General features: G+C 45.5%; 2 protein-coding genes across 2 annotated transcripts; both read left to right on the top strand.

The window, feature by feature from the left end:
• Positions 1-2,037: 2,037 nt before the first annotated feature.
• On the top strand, positions 2,038-5,233 carry LOC144713784 (receptor protein kinase TMK1-like). Its single transcript, XM_078588468.1, has 2 exons — positions 2,038-4,497; positions 4,574-5,233. Exons 1-2 carry the CDS (start codon positions 2,238-2,240, stop codon positions 5,074-5,076), a joined length of 2,763 nt encoding a protein of 920 aa, XP_078444594.1. The 5' UTR covers positions 2,038-2,237; the 3' UTR covers positions 5,077-5,233.
• Positions 5,072-5,965, top strand: LOC144713785 (U-box domain-containing protein 21-like). Its single transcript, XM_078588469.1, has one exon. The coding sequence runs from the start codon at positions 5,241-5,243 to the stop codon at positions 5,874-5,876; it is 636 nt and encodes a 211-aa protein (XP_078444595.1). The 5' UTR covers positions 5,072-5,240; the 3' UTR covers positions 5,877-5,965.
• The last annotated feature ends 7,325 nt before the right edge of the window (positions 5,966-13,290 follow it).

Genomic DNA, 13,290 nt, shown 5'->3' with positions numbered 1-13,290 from the left:
CTCCTGTGATTCCTTGCTCCAATAACCACCTGTCCAAGGAAATGCCCTGGTGCTGTATAGACTCTCATGATGTCATCAATGAGCGGCCGCTTCGTAGCGAACCGCCCGATCAATGTGTAGGTGAATGGCACTGCCATTCGTGTTACCTCCTCCTCAGAGAAGGTAACCAAGCGTATACCCTCAGAGTCGGTGTAACCCCGCGTCGGGATCGTATCAGCATAACGAGGGGGAAGTGTGGGTTTGGGGAGTGAGGTAAGGTGCCTGCCACTCTCGCTGCCCAAGTCGTTGTGGGAGGTGTTTCCGCACCTCGTGAGGTCGTTGCGGACTGTGTGAGTGGGGCTTCTGGAGCCGGGATGGGACGGTCACGGGATCTCAAGTTCAGTCGATGCGCGTCTCCCGAGTCACTTTGGTTGGCTTGGTCAGGATTGGCCAAGGCATATAATTTGACTCGAGTGGGCTTCGGCGGGTCAAGCTGTGTAGGGTTGACCAACTGGTCACTCTGCGCTGGGGTGAAGTCTGATAGGGTAGTAGTCAAATGCGATCTAGAGTTGACCAATGGGTCAACTTGATCGATGTTGACCGAGGAGTAAACTTGGTCAATGTTGACTAAATAGTCAACATGGGCGTGGTTGACCTTGGGGTCAACCAACTCCGCACTTCCCATGCTATCCGAGCCGGCGCGGTCAATGCTGACCGAGTCAGCATGGTGAGCTTGGTCAATATTAACCGGGACGGTCAAGTCAAAAGTGACCAATGAATCGCTCGGTGAAGGGTTGATCAAGTCGCCTAGACTTGGTCAATCTGGGAAACGTTGACCGAGTTGGGTTGGTCAACATTGACCAACTCACCTCGGTCAACATGGTCAGTGTTGACCGCGTTGACAAGGTCAACCGGGTCGACCAGGTCAACTCGGTCAAAGATGACCGGGTCGACCAGGTCGATTCGGTCAGCTGGACCAGGTTCGACCCGGTTGACCGGTTCGACCCGGTCAGATTCGATCAGGTCGATCAGTTCGACCCGGTCAGATTTGGCCGGGTCAACCAGTTTGACCCGGTCTATCTCTGCCGGGTCGACCAGTTCGACCCGGTCAGTTTCGGCCGGGTCAACCGATTCGACCCGGTCAGAATCGACCGAGTCGACTCGGTCTAAATCGGCCGAGTCGGGCAGTCCGACTCGGCCATTGTCGACCGAGTCGACGTGGCCTAAAGGGACCGAGTCGAACTGCTCGACTCGACTGAGTCCAACCGAGTCGACGCGGTGATGACTCACCGAGTCGACGGCAGTCTACTCAGCCGAGTCATGGCGATAGGACTCGGCCACGTCGGCTGGGGTGGAAATGAAAACAATAAATTTCTAGTTAACAAGATCATCATGAACTATGCAACTCACACAAATATCTGGAAACAACTTTTCAGTTCAACGTGCTAGAATAGAGATGTGGGATCTGTAAAGTCCGTGTAATGTACCCTAATAATTAGAAAAGTCTTCCTTCCAATCTTCCACTTCGAAATTTGACACTTTCTGTACGGGTGGAATACTAACACTCACTAGGAAACAAGGTACAACTGTACAAGTAATTCCACGTTTCCTTGTTGAACATTCCGAAGTAAAATCAAAGGAAGAAATAGAAGTAGCAGACGATTACTGACCGTTATTTGTCCCAAAGTAAAATTATTCGAGTCGATATGTCCAATCCCTATCCCATCTACCTATATTCCCATACTTTATGGCTGATTATGTATCCAGTTAATATCATATATCCTGAAGGTCTTCCACTTAAAACTTAAAGGCGCCAGCTAGCGGCTGCGCAGTATCACGCTGCCTTGGGAGACAGCTCACGGAAATACATGGACCCGGGAAGGTGGGCACCCATCACGTGATATCTATCGTATCTATCTATCATAATGGGAACTAACCGAAGATCAAGCTCTTTGCCAGCAACTCCGAAACACAATCAAGAATACCCTGCAAAAATATTCCCCACCGATAACTGTTTTCATTATCATATTAGGCACCTCTCAATGAATAGCCCTCCCACTTCTCTCTTATTTTATCCGATAATTGAAAGGCAGAACGTCCTCATTATCTGTCCAAGGCCTGCGCAGCGGACCCATCGTCATCCTCATCCCATCTTTCCTTCTCCGTCCGCCATCGGCGGCGGGGATTTCGCCCCCAACTTCACGTTCTCGCCGCCGCCGAAGAATTCCTCGAGAACCCATCGTCGTTCATCATCCAAGATGAACGGGTATGAAGTCGTCTGGCTGTGGCTCGTCGCCATGGCCGGGCTTCTGTGGGGCGGCGCGGGGGGACAGGCCGCGCCGGGCGACGCGGAGGCAATGCGAGCCCTGGCGATCGGCCTGGGCTGGACCAAGCCGACCGAGCCATGCACCTGGCACTTCGTCTCTTGCACCGGCGATCGAGTCACGGCGATCCAACTCGGAGACAGCGGGATCGCCGGCCGTCTCGCCCCGGAAGTCCGCAATCTCACGGCCCTGGTCAAGCTTGAACTTCAGAAGAACCAAATCTCCGGGCCTCTACCATCTCTCGCTGGGCTCTCCTCCCTTCAAAGCCTCCTCCTCCACAACAATCTCTTCTCTTCCATCCCCTCGGACTTCTTCTCCGGCATGGTCACCTTGCAAGAAGCGAGCCTTGATTACAACCCTTTCGAGCCCTGGGAGATACCCGTCAGCCTACAAGACGCGTCCTCTTTGGTTAACTTCTCCGCCAACGCCGCCAACGTCTCCGGCGAGCTCCCGGCCTTTCTGGGCTCCGCCTTCCCCAGTCTCTCTCGCCTCCGCCTGGCCTACAATCTCCTCTCCGGCGAAATTCCCGAAATCTTCGCTTCCTCGCCGGTGCAGACCCTCTGGCTGAACAACCAGCGAGGCACCGCCCGGTTAACCGGTTCCGTGAAAGTTATTCAGAACATGACCTCGCTTTCCCAGCTCTGGTTACAGTCCAACGCCTTCTCCGGGCCGCTGCCGGAGTTCTCCGCTTTGATCAATCTCCGAGACTTGGGGCTGAGGGACAACCGCTTCACCGGCGTTCTCCCCGGCTCTCTGCTATCGCTACCGAGTCTAAGGAAGGTGACCTTAGCGAATAATCACTTTCAAGGGCCGCTGCCGGTGTTCTCAAAGTCGGTCGTCGTCGTCGACGTCGACCCGGAGACGGCTCGCTTCTGCCGTCCCGTTCCCGGCGACTGCGATCCACGAGTCAGCGCGCTGCTCTCGGTGGCAAAGTCATTAGAGTTTCCCCCCAAATTCGCCGATAGCTGGAAGGGGAACGACCCCTGTCTAGGGTGGCTGGGAATAAGCTGCGACGGCGGAGGGAACATCTCTGTGATCAATTTCCGAGGGATGAACCTCTCTGGGTCTATCTCGCCGGACTTCGCCGCCATTAAATCTCTCCAGAAGCTCTGGCTCTCGAACAATAACCTGTCGGGGGCGATCCCCCCGTCGCTGGCCTCGCTGCCGAGCCTCAAAGATCTCGACTTGTCGAACAATTCTCTCTCAGGCGCCGTTCCCCTCTTTCTTAGCGGAGTTATAATCAACGTTTCCGGGAATCCGGCGCTGGCGGTGGAAGGCGGCGGCGCTGCTGGCGTTGCGCCGCCGGTGCAGTCTTCTCTGCCGGCAGCGTCGTCGTCCTCCGGGTCGATCGGCGTGGTGGTGGGCTCGGTGCTGGGGCTCTTCTTCGGGGGGTTGCTGTTCGGGCTGACGATCCTGGTTCTGTACAAGAGGAGGAAGCGAGCCCGGGAGCCGGACCAGGACTCGGAGAGCCCGTCGCTGGTCCGTCTGCGGCGGTCCGGCTCGGGCCGGGAGCTGGTCAAGATCACCGTCGCCGGCAGCTCGCCGGCCAGCGAGTCGTGCAGCACCGTTAACAGCGTCGCCGGCGGCGACGCCTGCATGGTGGAATCCGGCAACATGCGGATTTCCATTCAACTGTTGAAGAACGCCACCGGCGGGTTCAGCGAGAAGAACGTTCTCGGCAGCGGCGGGTTCGGCACGGTGTACCGCGGGGAGCTCCACGACGGGACGAACATCGCGGTGAAGAGGATGGAGCCCGGCGCGGTCGGTTCCAAGGCCATGGCCGAGTTCCGGTCCGAGATCTCGGTCCTGTCCAGAGTCCGCCACCGTAACCTGGTCTCCCTCCTCGGCTACTGCCTCGAAGGCGACGAGCGCGTGCTCGTGTACGAGTACATGCCGATGGGCGCGCTGAGCCAGCGGCTCTTCGACTGGGAGCCGCTCGGTCTCGCGCCGCTGTCGTGGGCCAATCGCGCCAGGATCGCGCTAGACGTGGCCCGCGCGGTCGAGTATCTCCATAGCCTAGCTCAGCAGAGCTTCATACACAGAGATCTCAAGCCCTCTAATATACTCCTGGGGGACGATCTCCGGGCGAAAGTCTCAGACTTTGGCCTCGTGAGACTCGCCCATGAAGACGGGAAGTTCTCCTTCGAGACCCGCCTCGCCGGGACCTTCGGCTACCTCGCGCCGGAGTATGCGGGTAAGCCTGAAACCTTCGAAATTGGCGATTTTTTAGGGTTTCCGGATCTGGGCTGAGCTTGGTTTCTCTCGGGCAGCGACGGGGAGGGTGACGACCAAGGCCGACGTGTACAGCTTCGGGGTGGTTCTAATGGAGCTGATCTCGGGGAGGAAGGCGCTGGACGAGAGCCGGCCGGAGGAGAGCGTTCATCTCGTGGCGTGGTTCCGGCGGGCGGCGCTGGAGTCGGTGGCGGACCCGGCGATGGAGCTGGACGCCGCGGCGCGAGCCGGGGTCCGAGCCGCGGCTGAGCTCGCCGGCCATTGCTGCGCCAGCGAGCCCCACCAGAGGCCCGACATGAGCCACGCCGTCGCCGTTCTTTCCGGGCTCGCTGGCCCGTGGAAGCCCACCGGACCCGACGGCGACGACGGGCTCGGCATCGACCTGAGCCTGTCTCTTCCTGAGGCTCTAGCCAAGTGGCGCGCCCTCGGACCCGATAGCCCGAGGCCCTCCTTCCTCACCAGCTCCGCTTCCTCCGAGACCAGCCTCCCCACCCGCCCGCCCGGCTTCGCCGACTCCTTCACCTCCTCCGACGGAAGATAACACCGTCAACGCCAGCTCGCACCCTATATTCTTCCTTCAACGTTCAAACCCTGATACCGATTCTTCTCTTTCCCACCCTTCCTCCACGCGCTAAAGCGTACGCTCTAGACGCGGCAAAAAACTGTACCTTATATCTTCCAAACCCCCCCATTCTCTCGCTGTTCATGTCAACGATGGGTAGCCGGGTTTTGAGTAGCCGTTTCCGGGGAAGGATATCGCCGGAATGGACGACGGAAGAAGGCGGGCCGGCGGCGATGGCGAAGATGTTCAGAGATAAAGTATCCGCGAAGGCGTCCAAGGCATCTCTCGTGGCTATCTTCTGCATGGCCACGTTGAGAGAGGACTTAGCCGCTGAGTTCGTCGATTTGGGCATGGTTCCACTCCTCTTGGACGCGCTCGTGGACTGCGATAAGAGCACAGCGGAGACGATCGTCGGCGTTCTTGACGCTTTGTTAGGGTGCCGGAAGGGGAAGTTGGCCGCGTACGAGCACGCGCTGGCTGTTCCTCTCCTGGTGAAGAAGATCCTTCGCGTCTCCCCGTTGGCCACTGGTTTCGCGGTTTCCGCGCTGTGGAAGCTCTTGGAAGGCGCAGAAGAAGAGACGAAGGAAAGAGCCAGGGCGTCAATGGCGGAGGCGATACAGCTGGGTGCATTTCAGAAGCTTCTGCTTCTTCTCCAGGTCGGCTGCAGCGAGGCCACCAAGGGCAAGGCCAGCGCCCTCCTCAAACTTATGAATTCCCACAGGCGGGGAAAAGAGTGCATCGAATCTGCGGATTTTAAGGCCATTAAGAGATCCTTCTGAGTTATGAGCTCTGGATTGTTCTGAATAGATAGATAGACACTGAGAAAAACTTAATTTTTAGATGAAGAAGAAGAGCCTTTGTTCGTCCCTTTCCGCATCTTACCCGGAACTTAGTTTTTTTCTGGATGTCTTCCATACGCGCTAATCAGGGGCTGGAATTAAGCTCATACTTGGTCAAACATGAACGAGTCGACTTTACTAGGATGGAACAGTGGAGGGCGGTGGTCGATGGGCCGTCTCATATGGGATACCTCGTCCGGGCAGATGGGGCTCGGAAAGAGGGCCGGCGGTCCCAGGATCCGGACCCGCATGACGCGGCCACGAGTGAATTTTAGAGCGGACGCCGGTCCATGGGACCGCCGGGAACCGGAGAGAGACAGTTTTAGAGAGAGCACGATAGAGATAAGGATGCGGAGGGAGAGATTATAAGACAGATTAAAAGAGATAGCGAGAAAGGAGAGAGAGAGAGAGAGAGAGAGAGAGAGAGAGAGAGAGAGAGAGAGAGAGAGAGAGAGAGAGAGAGAGAGAGGGAGGGAGAGAGAGGGAGAGATTATAAGACAGATTAAAAGAGATAGCGAGAAAGGAGAGAGAGAGAGAGAGAGAGAGAGAGAGAGAGGGCGAGAGAGAGAGAGATGGAGGGAGAGAGATGGAGAGATTATAAGACAGATTAAAAGAGATAGCGAGAAAGGAGAGAGAGAGAGAGAGAGAGAGAGAGAGGGCGAGAGAGAGAGAGATGGAGGGAGAGAGAGAGAGAGAGAGAGAGAGAGGTAGAAAGGAAGCAAGAGGGCGAGAGAGAGATAGTTGGAGGGAGAGAGAGAGCAAGACAGATAGGAAGAGAGAGAGAGAGAGAGAGAGAGAGAGAGAGAGAGAGAGAGAGAGAGAAAGGGAGCGAGAGGGCGAGAGAGAGATAGATGGAGGGAGACAGAGAGCAAGACAGATAGGAAGAGAGAGAGAGAGAGAGAGGGAAAGAGAGGAAGGGAGAGCGAGAGAGAGTGAGAGGGAGAGAGAAAAAGATAGAAGGAGAGAGAGCAAGAGAGCAGGAGAGAGAGGGAGAGAAAGGGAGAGATAGAAAGCGAGAGAGAGAGGGAGAGATAGAAAGAGAGAGGGAGGCAGAGAGGGAGAGCAAGTTTCTTTATCTATGGAAAATTATACATACTTTTATATAATTGCATGTTATTAAGCTATCATTTATCTATCCCAAGTAGTGTGATTCAGTTATGCTAATGATTGGATTACGAGATTTATATACATGATTATTAAAATTAAATGAATCTTAATTATAATGATGGGAATCATTAAGATAGACAAAAGAGGACTACGTTTCTCCTCGTCCTATAAATAGGGGCCAAGTCCCTGGGTCATCAATGGTTGTTGACTTTTTCTCCTAGGGATTCTACCACCTAGAGAGTCTTAAGATAATCATCGATTTCTGATCCAAAAGACCTCGCCTCAAGATGATGGACATGATAGTCTTAATTTTCTCACTTGAAGACATGATGGACAGAAGTATATTTTACATTCATGTGCATTGTGTCCATAAGGATATCCACAAGCTTCTTGCAGATCTAACTAAAAGTATCAAATCCTCTTATGGTTTCTTCTGGAGGATGAATAGTTTTCATTTGTGAGGGTACTCCTAAAGGGTTGAAGACAACACCAACCAGAGTCCCATAATATCAACAGGCACGTGTCTAGTAAAGAACAAGGAAATAATACCCTTATTCCCAAGTCTTCCTGCTACTTTATCACCCTTGTCTCCTGATACTTTTGGAAATAGCAGGGGTAAGAGAGTAAGAGCCTCTTCATCTTGCTCTATACTTGCTCTTTACTTTGGATTTTTGCTTTCACTCTTGGATGGAATGATGCTTGATAACCCTAAAATTAGTGTCAATTAAATGGAAATTTAATCATGACATTGGCCATTACACATATACAATAAAATTTAAGATTCCCTTTTTCAAAGTATATAAAACATAGGATGAGAAAGAGGTTGATCTAGAGGGAGGATATTATATATGAAATTCTGATTTTATATCTTGATTAAAAGGATTGAAGATGACAGAAAATAGTAATTACATATATGACTCTTATTTTATGATTTTCATAAAATTATGAGAATTTTATAGATTTTTAATTTTGGTTATAAAGTTTCAGAACTGCAATTTGAGATCAAATCTTCCAGAAAACATCGAGATCATTTTGCAGATATCAATGACACAAGATTGATTTCTTAATTTTGGTATCTATTGAATAATTTAAATATAAAATTGGAAATTCAAATTTAGGATGAAGATCAATGAGTTCATTGTGGTTTTAGGGTCAGATAGGCTAAATATAGAATTGAATCGTAAGACCATAATGTTTTGGAAGAGAGTAGATAGAGTGATTGAATTGTAAAACTAAAATTGAATTGTCAGAAAGTAGATAGAGTGATTCAGAGAGAATGATAGATAGTGGATAGAAAATGGGAGAAATTGAATTCTTTGGATTGTTTGATATAGATCAATGAACTTAAGAGGGTAATGATGATGGCAAACATATTTGATAAGTTCTCTATGTTTAGATCTTGATTTTGAATACAAGTAAGACCTCTCAACCATCCAAAATTCTCCTAGGTCATGAATATGTCTCCCATGCCTTGGCCTTTTTTAACAATCAAGAAGGAAATTGAAGACTCAAGAAGAAACTTACAAATTGGGTCGAGAATCAAGCAGTTTTGACTTCAGAAGCAGAAATTGTATCTGTCCCAGACAACTAGGTTGGGGTGAGCTTCATCAAAATATTTTCTCTATCCTTAAATCATTAATTTAATAATCCAACCACACAGCTGGATAAACCATGAAAAGATGAAAATCCCCTCAAAATTTATTTTAGGAATTAATTTTATAATCCAACAAATAGATGGATAGGCGATGAAAAGATGAAACCCCCCTTAGAATTTATAATAGGAATTAATCAGATCGGATGGTTGGATCTCAAGATATCACTATCTGAATTTCACTTAATCTCCACATTGGATCTTTGTTCTTTCTCATCCTCTTGGACGCCAGCAGGACCCCGCTACACAATGTGATTTGCTAATGATGATTTCCTTTTTATCTTTGACATGTAATGATTGGCTGACATATTTCCTGAGACTCGACGGAAAGGTAAGAGAGAGAAAGAGAGAAGAATAAGAACATAAATAAAAAAGGAAGGAAATATCCTTGAATGCCCTTGTGGTAGTGATCTCAGCAACCCAAGGGCACAATCTAGCCTAAAAAAGGGTTCCACATGGCAACCGAACATTAGAAATGAAAACAATCATGAACTAAATTCCTTAAGAAAATCTAAAATGCATTTCTAGCTAAAATGCCTTAAGAAATCATGAACTAAAATGCCTTAAGCAATCATGAACTAAAATGCCTTAAGAAAATCTTAGTGGTTAGAAATTCTTTAAAAAATGCAGAACAATGGGGGAAAGAAATTAATGCCTTTAATTCAAAAAAATTTCTAGACTTAGAAAAATAACTTCTTAAGAAATTTAATGTCATAAAGATTTGCAAGAATACCAAAAAATGTAAAAATCATAAAATCACACTAAGTTCGTACTCATAAAATGTAAAAGTCACTTTAATCAATGATAACATACAAATATGTACATTTTGATGTATAAATTTGTATAATATGAACGCTATTGATTTATTTATTTTCATGTTATCAATATTCTCCCTTAATGTTAGAAATCCTATGTCATGAATATTTTTCCCATGGTGAGCAATTTGGAAAAATACAGGGTTAGAATAAAGAAGGAAAGAAGAAACTCACCAAATGAATTTAACAATTGCAAGAAAATTTTACTTTATAGATTCGTTGTGCGCTTCTTGGTCAACTAGGGGTGGGCAAAGTTCAAAGTGTTTTTTCCACTTCCCAATATTCCGAAATAGTTTTTCGTATCGAGGGAAAGATGGAGAAAAGATGAAGCTACCTCAAAATTTGAGATTGAAATGACTATTGGATCTTGACATATCGTGATTTGAAAATGACCGAGTCCTAGCTGATATTAATCTTCTCTTTGTCCTCCCCTTCACCACCAACGCATTAGTGTTGCTGCGCATGCCATTGCCCAAAAGGTTGTGGAATGTTTGGCATGGAAATACTCATGTCCTTAGTCATATCAATGCAAATCCACTTCTGCACATGTTCCCTAAACATTTGAAAACAAATAACTTAACATTAAATTGATGGAAATATATGCGACCGACAAGACAATCACACATTCCATATCTCGTTTCATGTTCATTTATATAACATATTCATTATAATGCATGTGTCATGATTAAAATGAAGTCCATGAATACATGATCGGACTTGGTGAATTATGACGAGATTGTGATACAAAGATCACTAGTCTTTAAGCATGTGTTCAAAATATTCCTATTCGAAGTATACTCGAGAAAGACATCAGAGAATTTGAATAGAGTAGCATTTTCCCGCCTCACTCATATGATGAGTACAATCGTTCTAGTAACTATTATTGTGGAAACACTAAGGACAAATAGTGGGTGCTCTTTAGTGGAAAGAGTTCATAGAATTGAACTAAACGAATCCATGAATATTATTGTACCAAAATGTCAATCAGGTTTATTCATGTCAGGGTATCATAATTGGTCCTTAGACCTGAGACACCAAAGATGTTTTGTGGACGAATAGTTATACTTTGACTATGACCTACGAGTCTCTAATCATGTGATTCTAAACGAACTTAGTTTGGGTGCATCGATAATTTCACAAAGATGATTGAGTGGTCAAGATGAGATCATCCACCCTCGGTATAAGAGGTGACATCTCAAAGAAGAAGATGTGATCAAGTCCTTGGTCAAGGTAGTGAAATATCAGAGAATATTTCTCTGATGATTTCTGAACACATCAGTACTAACTCGGATAACGAATTAGGATTTGACCATACCCCAAGTTGTCCTAGGAGCATCAAGCGGATGATGGACTATACTTACACGATAAACCAATGATGAACATGTTCGATGAGCTAGTCGATACACCCTCCTTTGTATCTTTTGGAACAAAAAGTGTAACATGGCACCCCATGTGTTGGAGACTCAACCTATCGGTTGGGTTAAATCGATGTAACTTTAATTAATCTATAGGCTGATATAGTTAATTAATTTAGAAAGTGAACAAAGGTTATTGGGTGTTTGATTCGTTAACTATATTCATACATGGGCTAGAGAGTTTCACACAAATGGTCTTTGGATGTAGGAAGATATACTTAAGTTTGGGGGGTTTCATGAAAAATACCCGCCTAGTATAAATAGGGGAAGGCCTTGAATGAAATTTACCCAGGCCAGAATTGTTCAGGGGCCTTACCCTTCTCCCTTCTCCACACACCTCCTCTCCATTCCTAATGCGATCCGAATGATGTAACGATGACGACAGAGCGTGAGCGGATTTTTCAAGGGTGAAGGAGGAGATTCAGCGTGCCGAGGATCGTGTGGATATGTCTAGAGGCTACACACATTAGCAGCTCCACACAACTCATTTGAGGATCGAAAGAATCATGGATGCAATCTGTGTAAAGGTGCTTCATTTCTATATTTCAATGATGCCATTCTGATTCCATTAAAGTCTTCAGGTGTGGATCATTGGAACTCTTTTTCCAGATCTAAGCCTCTATAATCTAATATAAATAACAAAATAATAATATACTTCATTATCTAATTTGAGTACACCACATGTTCTAGGTTGCATTATAATTTTGCATCCTCTAAAAAGTTCATTGGGCCATGTCGTCCAATGTACTTTTTCTATTCAATGGATATTTGATTGCATCTCTTTATACCATGTGTCCATGTTAGATTTAAAGCAAACTAATGATCAGCTCATAACTCATTATTTTGATTTCACTACTTGCAAGGTCGAAATGATGTGCCCCTCAATGATTAGTCACACAAATCATTATATATGATAAATGTAAAATTAATCTTCAATATAATAAATGACACGTAAACCCAAACCTAGGTCCAACAAAATCTGAAAGGGTTAAGTAAATCAAGAACTATTATTTCTAATTTAAAATTTACTTTCTTCATGAAATTAAAATTCAAAAATTCATAAAAGTATGGGAAAATATAAAAAAATCAGTAATTTCCATTAGTAATTAAAATAAACTATTATCAAACTTGTAAATTTAATTCCATTATGAATATTATGATATAAAAATTGTAAAAAATACCCAAAATTCTGAAAATTCAGAGAATATTCTAATCTACTTTTAGAGATCATATCTTGAAACTAAAAACATTTTAATGCAGATTATTTATGTATAATCCATCCTATTTATGTGGGAATTTGGTTTTTATAAGGAACAAAATACTTTCATAAAAATCAAAAGTCAGTGATAAGAAATTAAATAAAGGGCCTCCAATGCTCCTTGCCTTCAAATTTTAATACTAGAATTGTTGGTTTCTAAGACCTTGGTTTAGATTAAGCAAATCGAGTTATGTAGTGGAAGACTTTGAAACGGAAATTAAATGACATCAACAACATCATGAATCGAATTACCTGCACACGATCAAATTTGTGATTTCTTGGATCCTTGATAAACCATCATTTGGGTTAAACAAGTCCTCTTAAGGCTATAATTTATTTTAAGATATCTACAAAATTTTCCTTCGTTTTGGGTAATTAAGGGCCAAATCCAAAAGAAGCAGGTAATGAGAGAGTAAATTACAATTTAAATATATTTAAAAGAGTTTATTTAGGTGATTTAATATTCTTCTAGATTTTAGTTGTCTTATAACGAGGAAAATCAATTAAATGAAGGAAAACTAGTCAAAACTATTTTAAATAATTCAAATAAATATTAGTTTTTTTAGAAAATTTATAATACTTTAATGTGATTTTAATGATTATTTTGGATTTTTAGTGCAAGAAATAAAATTTAAGTTTGGCCACCCTGCCTGTGGTGAAAGTTGTGGGCAGCTGTGCTGGCCATTTCACAATTAGTAGTTGGCAGCATGCTGCTAGGTGATAGGATTTGGCACCAATGGGTAGTGGATGAAAAATATTGTATCTTTTACTACAAGAGAAAATTTTGATTACCATTCAATGCGTCAGAAGGATTCAAGTCTAAGCTATTTACTAGAAACACCTGGAGAAAAATAGGTGGAAAAATTCAAATCAAATATTCAAGAGATCACACAAACATTGGTTAAATAGAAGAGAGGGGAAGAGATTAAATTGAAGTGGGCTAACTCTCCTAGCCATTGGATTTTAATTTCAAGGGTTGGAGGGCTATGATTCTTTATTTTAAGCTTGGACCCACATTCCCTCCTTTCCAGATTTGAAAATAGGCATTTTGAATTCAAATTGTGGATTAGTTCCACATTTCATGCCTTTAAGTGACCTGATTCTTAAA

The sequence above is a fragment of the Wolffia australiana genome, chromosome 16, assembly GCF_029677425.1.
Source record: "Wolffia australiana isolate 7733 chromosome 16, ASM2967742v1".
Taxonomy (NCBI): domain Eukaryota; kingdom Viridiplantae; phylum Streptophyta; class Magnoliopsida; order Alismatales; family Araceae; genus Wolffia; species Wolffia australiana.
The sequence above is the reverse complement of the archived record's forward strand: the minus strand, read 5'-3'. Positions and strand labels throughout refer to the sequence as shown.